Raw genomic sequence first — 18,885 nt, forward strand, 5'->3', positions numbered from 1 at the left:
CCTTAAAATGAAACTTAACACCCAGCTGAATAGCAATATTTCACTGCCTCGTTGCAGCTATAACCACGCCTATCAGTGATGTCATCGTGTACTGACACACCCTGGAATACACATTACATCACTGCATCAACGTGAAAGTCTTATGACCTTGCCAGAGAAATAGATGTATATGTGTATGATGTTGTGATCCTGTAAACTCACAAGAACCAAATGTTGTCACTTGCTAGCCTTTCCTGGCCGCATAATGTGTTAATTATGAATGGAGAAAAAAAAGCTGGCTTTATATCCTGAAAATGTTTGTAACTCAATATGCATGTTGCTGATCAGGTCACATGACTGCAGACACTGACGGGGAAGTTGCCACGTATTCTTTTTGCTTACTGTAAAAGGCCCCAACCAGGAGTGGTCAGGTGAAATGTGTGTATGATGACAAATAATTAAAGTAGAGTGTTACATCAGTCAAAACATTAAAGCTGCAACAATTCATAATCTATTGTAAACAAATAAATAAGTTTAATTTGAAAAAAAAAATCCTTCAGAAATACAAAAACTGGCCAAAGGAATAAAAAGACACAGCAACAAATGATCAACTTTAAAAGGAGGAGGTATCTGTGTGCTTTAGTTTGTTTGATGAACAATGATGAAAGTTGAAAATAAACTGCTTAATGATAAACCCAATTTACTGCACCGTATTGTATTATATTCATACATATTTTCATATACAATATTTTTATTCAAGCTGCACTGATGCTGCCTACCATTAAGAGAATAAATTAATTCATTCTAAGCCTGCAAATATGATAAAACTCTTTTTTTATGATACTGATAATGCGCCATTATAAAATAATATATAAAGTTTAATAGCCCCTTATCATAATGAATAACAATATAACTATAAATTGCATTTTAAAGTTGCTGATTTTGTTCATGTGGCTGTTTGCAGAACAACTGGATTAAGCCTCAGACTGACTTCCTTTCACATATATGAAGTTATGTTTAAATCCAAAATTCCCACCGTTTTGATCAACACATAGGATTATTCATTTTGATAAACCAATGTTTTTGTGACATATGACAAAAAAACCATTGCTCGCTCCAAATGGCTTGATTGTATATAAAGTAAGAACCAGGTAAAGAAAATAATTACAGTGCAGTTCCCATGTGATAAAGACTACATCATATATTATACAATATACTTTATTAATATTTAAAATAACAAATAATATCTATAAGAAAATGTTTTCCTATAATGCTTATTTTTAAACCATTCTGCATTTTAAGGCACTTTTTGGGATATTGTTTTTAAGATGGATTTGTATGTTTTGTTGAATAGTTTATTTGTTTTTGTGACAATGTAGATTATTTAAAATAGTTTAACCTGACAGAGATGAAGCCATTCTAAATTGCATTTCAACTCAAGTAAAAAACACATTATCAAAAATACAAATGAAACATGTTTTGAAAATATTTTCCTCTGTACAAACTGTATTTACTCATAGAGAGATACGAGAGGTCTGACCAAGAGCACCAGCAAAAATATTAAATAAAATATTCAGTAACGAAAAAACTAGCTACTTGAAAAATAAAATCATACTGTACAAAGATACACATACAAAATACACCGACAGTCATTTGTTGCTGTTCCATAAAGGTCATAATATTAACTCTTATACACAAATATACACTTGTGTACTTCGGATACAGGGAGAAGACAGCAACAACAACAAAGAGCATTTACTTCACGCCTCATATATGAAATAAATATTTTCTAGAGTTACGCCTCTACAAATATATGACATTGCTGTCCTAATTTATAGGTCTTAATTTGGAGCCTTGGCTCAAAATGTGATCAATGTGTTTTCAATGATCAACTAAGTGGAGCACCATTGTGTTTTTATGATTTTCTTTTTCTTGATTCTAATCAGCACCATGCCACTGCAGGGCCCAACTGGGTGGGCTCGATACCCAGCGCTCGCTCACTTCAGGATCTCCAACAGTTTTGGGCTAAAAACACACTCAGCACACACGTCTGATGTCATTTTAGCACACACCATATCTACTCACAGTGACGCGCCCTCATTGAGGAAGTGTTGGAGGAAAAACGAGTAAGTACTATCGTACCGGCTTCCATGGTCGGCGGTGCCAGGAGGCGGAGCCTGGGCAGGGCTGCTGGTTGCATTGCTCCATGTCGGGCGGCTTGTCCAGGATGTCACAGTTGTAGTCGTTGAGCCTCTGGCCGGTGGGCCTTTGACAAACCACCAGGCGAGTCCTCCTTCCACCATCGCAGGTCTGCGTGCACTAAGGGGAGCAAAGAAAAAACATGTTTAATAATATATTCATTATATAATACGATAATTATATAATAATGTGTCTCATAACATGCTTCAGTTGGGCTTTTCTGAACAGCTGCAGCACTGACTTTATAACAAATGCCTGTTTTTTGACCAAGATAAGAGAGCGAGACAGACATACAGAAAGAGGAGACATAACAGACGATAAGGATGAAACACAAAAGGTGTGGGAATGTAATGAAGCCCAATGATTGCGTTTCGAACTGTCAGTATAATCTCACCTCTCCCCAGACACCAAAGTTCCACAGAGGACAGGGTCCAGAGTCGCAACCCTTGGACTCGGCAGGTTTGACCCTCTCATCGCAGTAGCTGTTGCTGCGTCCATCAGCATCCTGACACACCACCACTCGCCTCTGGAAACCTCCCGCACAGGTACTGGAACACTGCAGAGCACACAGAGCATGAATGAGAACGATGACACATGCAAACACAGGGGAACAACACGTACTTTATGCAAAAAAAGGCCTATTATGAGTAATAAAACACAGATGGACAGATATATTTCTGTGCTGTGTTAAAAAGTTCATACTCAAGCTTCACTTGCTGTTTTCAGCCAACACGGTTGGGAAACAAAACAAAAACAAAATTCTAGCCCTAATTTATGATTATCTTGTTTTCATGTTACTGAAGTTTTCTACTTAGTCACACGGTGAACTTGAACAAGTTCTATTCACAGGGTGCGGCCATGGGATGTGGTTGAAGCTCGGAAACACTAGTGGATAAGTTTGTAAGAAACTCATCTCTCATCCAACATATAGCGTGGTCAAAGATTTCACAGATTGAAATAAGGTGGTTTAAGAGTTCTAAAACAAAAACAAAAAATAGGCGCACAAATAGAAACACACATATAACACACATAACAACCTGCTATGCTGAATTTACCTGAGTCTAACCAAGACCAAAACCCAGCTGCACTGTTCAAAAGGATCTCCCAAAGATGGAAAACATCAGACCGTGAAGGTCAATCTCAAACATTGAACAACACAGCCTTGAACAGAGCAGTAGGTGCACTCTGCATCCAATTAAAATGACACATCCCCACTGTCAATGGGAGTGAGCACATTCAATGCTCTCCATAGTGTGTGAGGGAGGACAGCACAGAGTGAGCCTGAACAGCAGTGCTTCCAGTCAAGTTCATTATGTGAGACTGAACAGTGTACTGGGATGAATGACTCTGCTGCTGGGGGTTCAGAAAATAGAGCAATGTTCTTCTCATGGCTTTCAGAAAAACAAGATAAAACCTCAACAAAACACATATCCTCCTCACAGACAAGATAAAACCTTAACAAAACACATATCCTCCTAAGATAAAACCTCAACAAAACACATATCCTCCTCACAAACATAAAAGTGATCTCCAAGAAAGAGTTTCACAGTAAAATATTCAGGTCTTTTGATGGAGTAATAGACATCTAATAACTGACTTTTGCTTATTTGGTCAAATATGAAAAATGGCAACATTAAGTGCAAAATGTTGTCAATTATCCTCTAGCATGGAGCAGATTTTCTCTTTCATACAACACGCTTTCCTCTATTTTCTTGAAACTGGGCCAAACCTCAAGTAAAAAGAACAAACTAATGCAAACACAAGCACAATTCAGGGTGAAAGAGCCCATTCCATATAATGGCTACAGAGATTTAATCAACTAAAAGTGATTATTAAGTGATTGTGGATGAGATTACGAGAAAGAATCCCCAATTACCTTAACTCATGTGCTACCTTCCGTGTAAATCCAAAAAATAACTCTTTGTGATAAGGTTGTGGTTTGGGTACAGAAGAGCAATTTCATGGCAAAATGGATGCCAAAATAAAATCATGCAAACAAAACTACACACAGGAGACAAAACCCCAACTGCACCAATGCACTTTTTTTTGATTCCTTGCAGACCTGAAAATACCCGACACGGTTAAACTCCAAAAAATGAACTGGAGCCCGACCAAAAAAAACATTGCGACTGCTTTTTTTGGCAATTACATTCAAGGCCAAGGACATTAAAAGAATTAGGAGCCTGAACTGCCTAAAACCATTTGGGATTGTTAGTGCCTAATCAATTTCAACCCCCCCCAAAAAAACAAGGCTCTTCCTTGAGGTCACCTAGTTTTTTCCTTACACAGCAATAGAGTCCTGGACATCTATTCATACACTGACACACCATATACATATATATTTATATACACATATCCCTTGGTGCTGTTTGTAAAGTCCTTTACCATGTAAGGCCCTCTGCCCTGGTAAATGGAAACATCTGCTACCTTCAAGTGAATGTGTTCACAAGAATGTGTTTACAGACGGACAAACACAGGCCTTCACGACAACACCTTGTGCATACTATCTGTCATGCTGGCCCTACATGAAAAAAAAATGCACTTCTTCTTTGGCTTTCTCATGAAAGTTAAATTGTTTGGAGCAATGGAGAATATTTATCCAGGAGAAGATCTTAATTGGTTCCCTTGAATTTACAACTAAACTAGCACAGCCCTATTTCCCCCCCCCCCCAAAGATCATGTGCTGAACATACTGCGCCCCAGGGTCCGGTCCTCCACTGGTTGTCTGCTGAGGGCACATTCCAGCTGCTGTGGCCGGGGTGGCGTCCGGGGTCCTGTGGATATCCGTAGGGCTGATCGTTGATACGCTGGCGGTGGTAGGTGGAGGGGCAGGGTGCAGCGGTGCACTCTTGTTCCGTCGCAGGCTTCTCATCCGGGTCACAGAAAGACTGGTCTACCGGCTGGTGGTAGTTAGAGCAGACCACCTGCCTGGTGGTTCTTCCAACGCCACAGGTCACTGAACACTGGGGACGGAGAACCAAGGAGTAAGAAATGATTAAGTAATGAAAAATAATTTAATATTTTCCTCTAATTCTGACAATTTTCAAGTGCTAGATATCTCCCAAAGGCAGACATTCTTTAAGATATAGATTCAACTTTATAGTCTGCATTTCTATTAAAACTATGTAATAAAGTGATGTGATGCTATGTGACTATATGAGTGGAATACTTTGCAAAACTTTAGCAGATTGCCTGCCACGTATTGCTTCATGATGTGAAGCCTTGTGATGTGACGCCCCATCACAAGACTTAACTGTGAATGCAATCGGAGTAGAGATCTACTAAATATGACATGAACTTAATAAGACTTGAAACTTTAAAACTTTGTCCTCTGAGAAATTTAATTTGGTCTTTTACATCTAAAGCAATGCCAATCCCACCACCTGTCTTTTGGTGACATCATCCAGAGTTCAGGCTCTCCTGTCATAGTCACATTCAGGAATCAAAACTTAACTGTCCAAGATCACAGCCGTACTTAGAGCCCATTTTGTTTCAGGGTGATTTTAACATTGTCTGGGTGATTACTGAAAGTCTCTGCAGTGGAAAACATCTGTATTGATTGGACACAGAGTTGGATGTTTTTTTTTTTACTCACAGGAGACCACTCCCCGGCACGCCATTGGCCACAGGGGCTGAAGCAGGCCGAGGACTCCGGGGGCCGGGGCAGGTGGGTGCAGTGTGACTCGTCAGCGACTCCTCCCTGGGCATCTCTGCAGCTGACATAACGCGCCCGCTTCCCTTTGCCACAGGACACCGAGCACTGGAGGAGACGCAGATACAAAAAGAGCTGAGATCAATATTTGTCTTATGTGGAATTTAAAAACATTTGTATCGTGTGGTTGTTAAAGAGATGCTATTAACTGTCTACTTCTCAAGACTCATATTATCATGAGGTAGAGTGTGACAATTTGGAAAATGCACCACAAAATAAACTGGTTGTGAGTGCCATGTAAGCTGTGCCGTACAATTGTTTTGCAAACTGGCAGCCCACAATTGTAATGAGAGCATATTATGTTGTGTACAATACATATCATGTATCTATGGGTCTATTGTACCTGTTGTAGACAGATAATTACCCAGATACCTTATAGTAAAAAGTGACATTTGTAAAGCTGCAATTATGTTAAATTTGAATTTACTAAAAGGCCCTTTGTTTCTTATAAAATTGAATAAATGAATAATAAATATATTTGACTTCCTAATGCTTTGATTCATATGTTTCTGTGCAGTGAGACAATGCTTGATCACTTTCTGGGGGTTAAATATTTCTCACCATAATGCAAAAATAACAATTCAAGATTCTTGTATTATGATGATATAAATATATAAATAATAAATCTTATCAAAGATCTTGTCAAACCCAATTTGCATTGAAATGAATAAAAACTTGATTCAATGGCCTTGATGACAAATAAACCTGGGTTCAGGGTGGTTTGTTTGATGCTAGTAAGTTCCTCTAGATGATTAAATATTTAGCTTGCATGTAGAGGATTTTTCCAGCTCAGTTATACTTCCTGAACATCAGTGCTCATATTGCAAAAAGTAACAGACATGTCTTCCACTGCAACAGATTTTGTGGATTCTTTACCTTGTGTTACAAATAAAGGCGTTTATGATTTTATCTACCGCTGCTGGTGTCCTGAAGTATCTCCCTGATCAACTTACAGCTGCTCACTCTATTGTAGCTGTTCCCCTGCCATCTTAAAGCGACATCACAGTAAACATTTCTGAGGGGATGAATACCTAATGCAATCAGATGGCTCCAGCACAAACCGGCATGTTAATATCCCTCTCATATCAATGACTCTCTAAAGAGGATAGCAGTTCCCTTGCTCGAGGGGATTGTATGGATGTGTATGTGCCCACTTGGTGTGTGTATTGTGTGTGTGTGTGTGTCTGTGAAACCACACTGGCGCTTGCCTCTTTGACATGTGAGCTCACATCGACTTTCAGATTGACAGACGGGGTTCAATCTCAGAAACCGTAGACTCGTGTTTAGATGAAATCTGGTTTTCATTTGCGACGAGTAACAATGCAAAGTATCAGAGAGACAGAGGGGCCTCTCAGCCCAGACAGTGGAGCCTGTGTGTGTGTGTGAGTGTGTGTGCCCATATATGTGTGTGTGTGTAGATGCAGCGGGGGGTAAAAGAGACAATGCCAAAGAGGATCATGGTCCTGTACATTATGTGCTATCGGAAGGAATGCTGGGATAAACAATAAAGTTGAATACGTCAATCTAGTATTTGCAAACACCAATGCAGGAGAGCCGTCATTACTGGAGTGTGGTTTCCTTCAATTACACACACAAATAAACACACACACACACACACACACACACACACACACACACACACACACACACACACACACACACACACACACACACACACACACACACATTTATTTAGACAAACTTTTTCATCAGTATTCTCAATTTTCACTCTTTGAGAGGTAAATCAGATTATAAAGCCCAGCAGACCATTTGTCTCACGCTACACACAGAAAGATGAACGGAACAGTACAAGGATTTGTTTACCGTTCAACAAAAAAAACGCTTCGCTCTTGTTTATTCTTTGGACTGTATAAGGTAAACCCACAGACTGTAATATGCTCTGTCAGACCCAATAAACCAAATTAGTTTCCTTACCGCAGTCCAGGAGCCATATCTCCACTGGGTCAGGAGTTGAGCGGAGTTGTCGGGACGAGGTGTGCTTTGAACGGGAGAGGCCCACGGACACGCCTGCATCTCACAGTCCTACAACAACAAACATGCAAATACAGAGTTAATTTACCATAAATAATGTCTAAACATATTTCATGGATCTAGGTTTAGGATGTCTTGTAGTACCATCTTATACAATGTCTGTGAGTAACAACAGCTGAGACAGATATCAGTTGTCTGGAGCCTTAAAGCTCATCAGTCCAACAACATCTGCATCCCTCATTGAGTCCATCAGTGTCTCATGTAATACACTTTAACCACTCAGGTGAAGTGTGCTGCAGCCATAATGTTTGTGTAAACCTTGATGAAAAATTGGGCTTTGGGTCAAAACTAAGCAGAAGAGGCAAGTCTTTAAAGAAGCTGCTGATGTTAATCAACTTTTAAAGTTTGTAGTTAAGGTCATCATAGACAAGAGCGTGACAAGAAAAATGACAAAAACTAAATTCACGTGGTTAAATCACCCTGTTACGCTTTGGTTTTCCTGCTGACACCTTTACCGCTTGGTTCAGTTCTACGGCTCTCATCCTACTCCTTTGCGGCCGCAGCAGGCAGCTGTTCTCTGAAACGTTCTACGGCTTTCTACCTGTCCAGTTAGCAACTAGCTAAAGAACATAGCAGAGTACTTTATAGTCAGATATTTCCCTCACAAGAGTTAGTGGAGGCTTAAAACAGCGGTTAAAAGAAATGTTGGAAGGAAATGTAAAAGTAATGATGGACTAATCTTTTTTTTGCAGCTTTTTTTCCCCCATTGTTCCCCTTTCCCGATTTACAAAAAAAATAATCACTTATTGCTGCTTTTTGGCGCTATCTTGTAGGATTGATTTAAAGGTTGGCCTAAACTCTTTGGTCAAAACTGATTTAAATATTGCATTTCTGGTCACAGTTCTTTATGCTAGCACAAGCATATTCTGAACTGTCAAAGAGGACCCTTCTTATTGTAAACGACTCATTGGACAATTAAATCAGGGTGAAAATACCCAGTATAATCTTCCTTACAACCAATTATAATGAGCCTCTTGTCTAGTCTGCATCTGGATCTCAGATGATGCTGTATGTAGCATTTTATGACTTGCATTTCATTTCTTTATCCCAAGAGGAAATCACAGACTCTGACACAAATAAGTGTGAACCTGAGATGTTTGTGTTTGGAGAGAGTATGAGCAGTTAGTAACAGTTATTTAGTTTTACCTGACTGTCTCTAGGCCTTGCTGCAGCGTTGCACTCTCTGTCGTCTACTGTGTCACCGTAGCCCCCCGACACACACCTAACAGCTCTCATCTGGTAGCCATGGCCACAGGTCACTGCACACTGAAAGACAAACATACACACACACACACACATATATAAACACAAGAAGAGAGAAGCCCGGTCAACCAAAAGCTATCTCAAACTCTATCTAAGTGTGCCAAGGTTGACATCTTAGACGGGGCCTCAGTCAAGATTCAGCTCAGCAGAGCCTGGGTAAGACCGACATGCGCACACACACACACACACACACACACACACACACACACACACACACACACACACACACACACACACACCACACACACACACACACACACAAATAGCACATGCGTCCACATACACATCCATATTCTTAACTCGACCCTTTACCCAAATTCTTAACTCACATATGAGGGCGATCCGGCCACATTCAGGTACAACACGAGAGCGGAGGAAGTGCCACAGGAGAGGTTTATTTGAGAAGTAAATTATAGTTACACAGGCATTAACGACCTGATATATTCCAGCTCTGTAAATACAACTATCTGACTTCATACAAACATGTGGGGGGGCATTAGACCTAAATGTATAAACTAGACTATGAATGGCCATTCATACGTGTTTCATTCAATTTGTGCAGGGCTGAATCTATACAGAAATATTTGGAAACTTAGAAGTTTGAATACATAGGAAGGTGTGTGTGTGTGTGTGTGTGTGTGTGTGTGTGTGTGTGTGTGTGTGTGTGTGTGTGTGTGGCTCAGGTTTAGTCTGACAGGATATGAGGGCAAAGTGAAAGCACCATGGAGGAAATGGCAGCTGGAGTCAGAGCACACTCCTCCGTAACTTGCCGGTATATCAGGTAACACACACACACACAAACTTGAAATATACACCGTCACTGCTACACACCACATTCTCTCTCTGTGACGACACACACACACACACACACACACACACACACACACACACACAGAGTAACAGATCCGAGTCAGAATCCTAGACAGCAAGCTACACATGAAACCCATTTCCTAAGGGAAACACTGCATGAAGTCGCCTCGCCCCACCGTGTCTATATCTCATCTGTGTGTATGTGTGTGTGTGTGTGTGTGTGTGTGTGTGTGTGTGTGTGTGTGTGTGTGTGTGTGTGTGTGTGTGTGTGCGTGTGTGTGTGCAGGACTCACCGCTCCCCAGACGCCGACCTGCCAGGATGCACAGTCGGGCTGCTCACAGCTCCCCACAGCGGGAGGTTTGCTGGACGGGTCGCAGAGGTGCTCGCTCAGCTTTTCCTCCCCGGCTCCCATGCTACAGGACACCTGTCTGTGTCTCATCCCCTTACCACAAGTCACCAGGCACTGGGTGGCAAAGGTAGGTGTGGGAATATGGTAAAAATAATGTAGAGAAAATGTAATTAATATGAAAATATGCATGAGGGCGTGACATTCCCCTGTTATGAAAATAGCTGACAGCACACCCCCATTTCTATAGTAAAAACGCCCTTAATATCTTAATATCTAAAACATCTAAAATGATCATAGAGGGAAGAGATCATATTATGCTGACTTTATTGTAAAGTGCTGAAGCATAGTTTTCTTACTGTTATTTTGTCAAAGTTTGATGACTTATGCTTTGGAGTCCATTTCCAAGGACTAATAAAGACGTATTCAAACAGACGTATTGATGTTTTGTATGTGTGGTTGTGTGTTTTGTATGTGAATGATAGTTCCCCACCTCACTCCACTCGCTAAGGGTCCACTTGGGACACGGCTGGTCGCTGCAGGTCTCAGTGACCACCCTCTGGTGATCGTTGCACTCCCTGTCCACCAGCCGTCTACCCAGGTTGTTCATGCAGTAAGACTCTCTGCTACGGCTCCCACGTCCACAGGTCTTAGAGCACTGTACACAAGAATACGTTCAACATGTTCAGCCCATTTAATCGAGTGTTCATCTACGGCATACTTTCTTCAATAATGACATGATAATGAAATTAAAGTGCAAATCAGAAATATTCGAGGAAAAAAATGTAGATTTGTTTCAGTCCAAAGGTACAGCATACGTTATATATATGTTGAACAAAAAATGAATGCACATAACCGAGGTCTGACAGCATCTTCTAGTTTTCATAATGGATTTCTTAGGTTTTTTAGGAGTCTGCTTACACTAATATTTAACAATGATAGGCTAATTAGGCCTAAACAAATAATTGTTTTATTGTATTTCAAAGTCTGGCACCACAATATCTGCTTAGAAAAAACTCAAAAACTGGCCATATAAATGTAGTTGATGACCCTTTAAAGGCAGTTTATACATTATCAGACATTAGAAATGTATAATAATATATAGATAATTACAAAATATGTCTCTAATTGGACAAGGTCCTCTCTTTTTTATTTTTTTATTTGCAATGAGTCTGTATGGCCAGCATATCTAATCCATTTCTTCCCCTGACTGTACCTGTGACCAGGCGCTGTACTGCCAGCTCTTCAGCAGACAGTCCCCATGGCAGGGCTCTCTGGTCTGAGGTTTGGCGGCGTCTCCACAGTTGCTGGCCTCCATCCTCTCACTCTGTCTCTTCATCAGGCTGTACTTCATACACTGGACATCCAAACTGCGGTAGCCGGGGCCACACTTAGCAGAACATTCGCTCTTCCCAGCGACGTGCCACCTGTGTGAGAGGAAAATGTTTTTTTTGTTATAGAAAAATGTTTGGCTTAGTGCGCCCTGTTGGAATTTGTTTTGTGAGTGCACATGTGTGTGTCTTTATGCATTGATGCGCACCTGACTTCACATTCAGTGTTGCAGGGCTCAGCAACAGCAAGAGGACGAGGTAAATGTTCACAGCGTTGGTCCGACACCTCGAGGTGATCGCTCTTACGCACACACACCACCTTTCGTCTTCGCTCACCTGCACACACACACATGCACACAGACACGTGGGGAGAAAAGCAAGGTACAAATCAGATAACATCTGGCAGACAGCTCAATGGCAAAATATCACATTTCTTCACCTTTAACAAGTCTGACCAGCTTTCTGACATCCAGTCTTTCTTCATAATTGGCCTCTCCTTAGGGGGCAATGTCGGACTTACAACCCACAAATACATCTCTTTACTGGATCCCACTTTGCCCTCTGACCCACTGGGAGCCTGACTAGCTTGCTTCTAAAGGAGAAATTTGAGGGGCTTAGTCGGGTTAAGGGCCAGGCGAAGGGGAAGGTGTCGGGCGATGAGATTGGCCTGGGTCAGATTGGGGTTGCCAGGAGGGGGATTTATGGGAGGAAAGGATGAATGAGTCGGGTTTTAAATACAGAGGTGAGTTTATGTGATGCAAGAGAAATGCTAATCCTAATGTGCCCTGACACTTGTTTTCATGTCCATGTAATACGACTTTGTGTAATAAGAGCTCTAAGACACATTATGGTTCATGTAAATTACACACTTGTCACTACATTTTTATAGTTTATGTCACGAGTAGCTGTAAAACGCGTGACAGTTAGTGCACACGGCTCTACATACCCCACACTCCATATACCCCTTTATTCACAAGAACAAATTTTCCATTTTGTAAAATAACTTTGGGCCTAAAAGTACATTAAATATGTACTCACGTGTGTATCAGAACTTCACAACATCTCCTCGATATTTTGTGCAATTTTAAAGTTTTTTCCACTAAAGCCAAAAGAGAAACAATCATATTCTTCATGTGTGTAAAATTTTGAAGCCAAGCTGAGGTCTTACCCTGACAGATGCGGTTGCACTCGAGCCAGGAGCCTGAGGGATCCCACACAAACTGCTCCCTGTGTTCCTCGATAGGTATGTTGAAGGAGTAACGGACATCTGGGTTGTAGAGGTTTCCCACACACAAGACCTGTGGAAACAATGGTGGGAAAGACAAGGTTAAAAGACTTAACAGTGCTAACCTTATTTTGTCTAAGTCCACACAGAGATATCACCCTTTTAGGCAGATATCTAGCTCAGCATTTTGGTAGGTTAGAAGACAGTAAACTGTTACTGGGAGAGATGTAGATATCAAGACAAAAGGAGGAAAAACAGAGGAATATACAGTATAACAAAGTAGGGATTAAGTAATTAAATACCTGCAGAATGAGCTCGTCCTCGATGCGGTCGGTGCAGTTTATGCGCTCCACCTTTGTGTCCGAGCCGCTGTAGTCGATGACGGTTCCCTTGAAGGTGATTTCCCTTTTGAACATGGCCACCACAAAGTTCCCATTCAGGAGAGCGTTGGACTGGCTGTCAGATAATGCTGCAATAAGAAAACGGACACAAACCATAAATGACGCAGAGCTCCAAATGTGAAGGAAGTCAGCACAAGTAACGTTTGGAATGTGTGGTTCTTGCAGATTTGGGAATGTTTATGAGATGTGGCACTTATTATTTCAGGCTATACGTTCAGTAAACTGTCCTCGGGCTGCCAAAATATTGTTTCGCAAAGCCAGTGTTGCAGGGGAGGTATGTTGAAACGCTGGGGACACTAAATTGCAATTATTTGGAGTTAGACTGCGTGACTCTTGGTAATGACTGACATTGTAAGGCAAACAAACGATCTCCACTGAGTGCAAATACAAACAAGTACATACAAATACACACACAAATAACACACAGGAACACATGGATAAACACTGAAAGTTGGCAAACTAGCACATAAACCCAAAATGAACACTGACCACCCCTCTTTTTCTCTCTCTCTCTCTCTCTCTCTTTACCTCGAACATTTTTGTTCCAAGAAACATGCAGTTAATTACGATCTGAAAGAGCATGATTAAACAATGTATGTGATTAAATCCCTAGCAGCATCTTTGTTTACATTTAAGTCTACACATTGTTGGATGCCAGCTAGTTATCTTTTGCTCGAAGACGTGGTTTTGAAAATGATCTATGGACTGTGGTTGTCATCACTGACGTTTTGCAGAAATGGAAAAAAAACAAAACAAAAAAACAATGCCTTAGAAAATGTGCAGACCCACAGCTACAAACACAGAATGAACGTAAATATACTTGAACAGCTTGAAGCTTTATTAAGCCTGGTACTGACCAAAGAGACGCTTATTCTGAAGCCTTTTTTCAAGAAAAAAATAAACATCTTATTGCTTGAACAGTAGGAAAGAAAAAGAGTTAATGTGACACAGTGGCACATTATAAGATAAAGTTTGTTTTCCAGTACACAGGCTGTTTTAAATAGCTGTGCATTTTGATACAGCATAGAGGAAGGAGTGGTTCTTAAATAGGTGATGAGCCACTATGTGCTCCCAGGACAGCTTGAGCTCTGAGTGACGGACTACTTTATAACTTAGAAAGATCTTCTTTCATTTGGTGTTGTGATGATGACAGTGGAGAGCACTGTCTTTTTATTACATCTCTTCAAAACCTTCCGTAGATGTTTATTTAATTGACCCTAGAAACCACAGCAAATGCTCAGTTTCATTTTTATACGTTTCATACTCTCTCAGTGAATACATAGCTTTGTCATCTAATACTTGCTTTAGACCCAAAGAGTGCAAAGACTTCTTGAACCTTAGCACCGTAAGTAGGTGAGTAAAGTTTCTCAACAGCAGCTTTCTAGAGCAGACTTCACAAAGTGCTTATACACAATAAAATAAATAAGAAAGATATGAACAAGAGACACAATTTAGTAGCAACAAAAGACAAGAGAGACAGTAATTCATTAATGGATTATAAATGAATAAATAACACTGAGCAAAGGAAAATCAAATAGGTGTGGGTTGAGCTGCTTTCTAAAGGTGTCCACACTGTCCAGGAGAGATCTTCAAAGTTAAGGAGCCACAACTTCAAAAGCACAGTTTAATTTATTTTTGGTCATGAAAAAATGATGTCTTCACACTGTATGAAAAAAAAACAGGGCGTTGCAAATACCGACCATGTTTAATACAGTCACCACACTCGCCCAATGTGTGGTTGTGGCACTCGGCAGCAGCGGGAGTGAAGCTTTTCACAGCGGCATGGCAACGAGGCCCTGCCAGATGTGTTTTCTCACAATTTGACTTAAAACATCTTGAACCTGACTTGAACCATCTGAAAATGGGCGCCCGCCCTCACAACATAGGCAAAACTTTTCTCTGTTTTTTTCCCCCTTCTCTGTCTGTCTGTCTCTCTCTCTCTCTCTCTCTCTCTCTCTCTCACGTGCACACACAACACAAACACACACACACACACACACACACACACACACACACACTCTGAGCCCGGTGGGTCCATCTAACCCTATACCCCTATATCCACTTTCATGCGGCCTGGACTCCACATGCCTCTAATTAGCACCTATTGCTGCCTCATTTATCTTTCTCAGGGGCTGACACTCCATTTGCTTTCCCAACCAACCCCTCTCTGCCATGACCAGATGGACCAACGCCCCTCCTTGGTTTCCACCATATACACTCAGTACAAATGACAGTTTCCTTTCCTTTATGAAAACAGTTTGACAACAGTTTGGCCCACGTTTCCGTACCCTCCTTCACTAAAAGCCTGCCTCTACAGCTCTGGGTCAAGTCTGGGTGGTTTATGGTCATGTTAGGGGATAATGGCATTGACCTACGAGATGAGAACTGAAGGGGTTGTAATGTATACATGTTATTAGGTTGGACTGCTTCCACTTTGGGTTGATTCTCCCAAGAAAACCTGCAAATTCGATACAGCGTTGCTTTAAATCAAATGGTTGCAGTGACACACTGACACTAACACACACACACACACACACACACACACACACACACACACACACACACACACACACACACACACACACACACACACGCACACTCACACACACACACACACACACACACACACAGCACACTCACCGAGGTAGTTGTCGTCCTCTGGCTTTCCAGAGTAGCTGACCTGTTTGATATCAATGTTGGTGGCGCCTGCTGGGATCCGCACCACTGTGTTGTAACCTGAAGAAGAAAAAGATGGAGAAGGAGAACACGGAAAGTTACACAACTTTTATGAAGTCTCAAAAGGGAACAACGTAGCCACAATAACAGCAGTGAGTGGTCCCACCTTGATTTTCATAATAGCTTCACTATGCTACACCAAATCCCAGTCAAGGGAAGTCCGGTTCCAACCACTGGGGATTTAAATGTCACACTTGGAAAAATACAAAAAAAAAAAAGGGCTAGTCCTCTCAAATAACCTGAAGGAGGCCTTGTTTTAGTCTCAGAGGCCCGACCGTGAAATGATATGTAATTATTCCCTGGACCTACCTTTGGCCTGTAATTACTACACCGGGCCTGTTGTCCCATGATAAACTAACATACAAAACGAGTGAGCATGAGGGAGAGGGAGCATGTGAACGCCAAGACGTGACAACAAAAATGTGAAGATAGAGACTGAACAGGAGGCAGGGTATGAAATAGGGTGTGTACGACATTTTTTTGGAACCTCTCCGTAGCAGCAAGTATCGGAAACGATCTTATGACACTGAATCCTTGTTGAGATTTGTACTCTTCTTTACTAAAAAACTTTGATTGTCCTGATTTGTATTTAAATACCCATCGTGCCAATTCTAGGCTGCACTTTGTTCAGGTAAAGTTTTTTAATACAGTTTAGACATCATTCAACATTTGATCAATTAAGCTCCCTCTTATTTAAAATAAATAAAGATTTTTTTCCAAGTAAGTGCAATAAGGTTTTGAAAAAAAAGGTAACATTTTGGTTCTGACACAGAGTTATCATATCGAGTATCAAAAGATTTCTAACGATACCAGTTCTTCTTGAGGGTGTAGTTGCTACAGATTCTGCACATTATAATAAACATAAATTCAATCACAAATGTAATCTTTTATGGTTAAAAAAAGGAGCTAGCAGATGAGACACAACTCAAACACAGTTACTTTTTAACTGCTATTTAATCAGATGAGTAGGAACATATTATTTTATGTATTACAGGGGGAGAAAGTTTCATCCATAATGTACCGACATCATGATGAGCAGCTGTTTGGATGACACCACAACTTTGAGTACTCAGGCCATTTTGTAAAACCAATGAAATCCAGTAAAAGACGAGATTACCACGGGTGTATTAGTGGATGTTACGTACAGTTGGAGACCAGTATTATTCACTCGGTTCTTTCATTATGAGAGTTCAGCTTGAGAATTTGGCCTTCCAACTACTTATTGCCGCCTTCAAAAAAAAAAATCTAAACTGAATGGCATTAGAGGAAAGTTGTGGGTTGATGTCATATGACGGTTAGCCTGACACCTTGTGCCACTCGGGGGCAGCACTTGGTTTACATATCTACCTCTCATCAGCCATGTTTATTTTCTCTTAAACACACACACACACACACACACACACACACACACACACACACACACACACACACACACACACACACACACACACACAGCACACACACACACACACACACACACACACACACACATACACATAGACACTGTATGGTCATCCCAAGCCATGTAAACCATGACTGAAAAAAAATTCCGTTTGAGGTCATACTGTAAAGGAAACTATTACAACTACTACTATGCTACTATATTCCTACACAATAAACCCTTTACACCACAACTCATAAATCTATAAAAAACATATTGTGACTGTTTTATGTGTCATGTCAAACTCCCTGACTAAACACTGAGGACAGGAAGAGCTCATTAAAAACACAGGGGCGTATGAGCTTCAGAAACCGCCGACATGGCCCCCCTCTGAGGAAACATGCTATCCACAAGCCATCTGAGGGCCCCCGAGATCCCGCAGCTTAACAAATGACCACACACACAATCCTCTGCCACCACAGAGTGACCCAGGGATGAACAGTGAACACATCACCCCGGGGGAAAAGAAACAACCGTACTGAACTTAGGGAACGCTGGGGTTTACCTCAAACATGCTTCCCTCTGCCACTAGCAAGAAACAAGATGATGTATTAATAGTCTGCAGAGGAAAATTAGAAGGCGTCACAAGCTCAAACTGATGCAAGCTGTCAGACAGTACCGACTGAGTTGATGACAAACATCTGCTTGCTTTGCATTTACTGTTATTAGATTATTTTTCCCCATTCTGAAACATTTCACCTCCAAGTTAGTTTTTCTTGTTTCCATGGTATGCTCTAATTGATTTAGCATCAAGTGAAGAAACCAGAAAATATAGGAAATATAAGCCTGTATCAAGTCCATTTGTACATCCAGGTACAGCTTTAAGTCTTAATTTACTTGAAACTTGACAATCTAGGAAGGCAAAACCCAGCAAAAACATCAGTGTCATGTTTGTATGTGTTATAATACTAGAAAAAAAAGGAACAGGACAGCAAAAGACTATAGAAACGACGTTAAGAAGTATAAACATACAAGGAAAGAGTTCAAATGCTGTGTCTGTTCAATGGTCCACATCCAGAAACTTTTACAATTTACTAATGAAGATGTAACTTTACTTAGACTTTCCCACAAAAGACCCCAAAAAAATAAAAACCGCTCTGGTTTGAATTGAATAGAGAGACAAAGAATAGACTAAGAAATAGAGAGACATCAAACAAGAAAAGGACAAAAGAGTTTAAAGACAGAAAGACAGGCCTAGACCCATGAGCAGAGCGATATCCTGCCTGGGCTGCACTCCCGCTCGCGTTCATTTTATTAAGGTCAAGCCAAAATTTCCAGGGCTTGTCTCATTGCCGGGGTTTGGTTCAATACAGTCCTCAAACCCTGTACCCCCAATAGCTCACAAAAAGAGTGCAGAAAGAAAGCAGATGGATAGAGACGCTCAAGCTC

The 18,885-nt window shown here is 41.0% G+C and overlaps 1 protein-coding gene across 1 annotated transcript in view; it reads right to left on the minus strand.

The window, feature by feature from the left end:
• LOC129107839 (A disintegrin and metalloproteinase with thrombospondin motifs 20) overlaps positions 1–18,885 on the minus strand; it is a 76,519-nt gene that overhangs the window by 19,017 nt on the left and 38,617 nt on the right. Inside the window, exons 16-28 of the mRNA XM_054619421.1 lie at positions 15,960–16,055; positions 13,221–13,387; positions 12,862–12,991; positions 11,903–12,029; positions 11,579–11,789; positions 10,856–11,020; positions 10,309–10,479; positions 9,089–9,208; positions 7,826–7,933; positions 5,774–5,938; positions 4,872–5,141; positions 2,573–2,734; positions 2,122–2,298 (exon numbers count right to left, since the gene is read on the minus strand). Of these exons, the coding sequence (XP_054475396.1) occupies positions 2,122–2,298; positions 2,573–2,734; positions 4,872–5,141; positions 5,774–5,938; positions 7,826–7,933; positions 9,089–9,208; positions 10,309–10,479; positions 10,856–11,020; positions 11,579–11,789; positions 11,903–12,029; positions 12,862–12,991; positions 13,221–13,387; positions 15,960–16,055 (2,069 nt within the window). The remainder of the gene's footprint in view (positions 1–2,121; positions 2,299–2,572; positions 2,735–4,871; positions 5,142–5,773; positions 5,939–7,825; positions 7,934–9,088; positions 9,209–10,308; positions 10,480–10,855; positions 11,021–11,578; positions 11,790–11,902; positions 12,030–12,861; positions 12,992–13,220; positions 13,388–15,959; positions 16,056–18,885) is intronic.

The sequence above is a fragment of the Anoplopoma fimbria genome, chromosome 19 (genome assembly GCF_027596085.1).
Source record: "Anoplopoma fimbria isolate UVic2021 breed Golden Eagle Sablefish chromosome 19, Afim_UVic_2022, whole genome shotgun sequence".
Classification (NCBI taxonomy): domain Eukaryota; kingdom Metazoa; phylum Chordata; class Actinopteri; order Perciformes; family Anoplopomatidae; genus Anoplopoma; species Anoplopoma fimbria.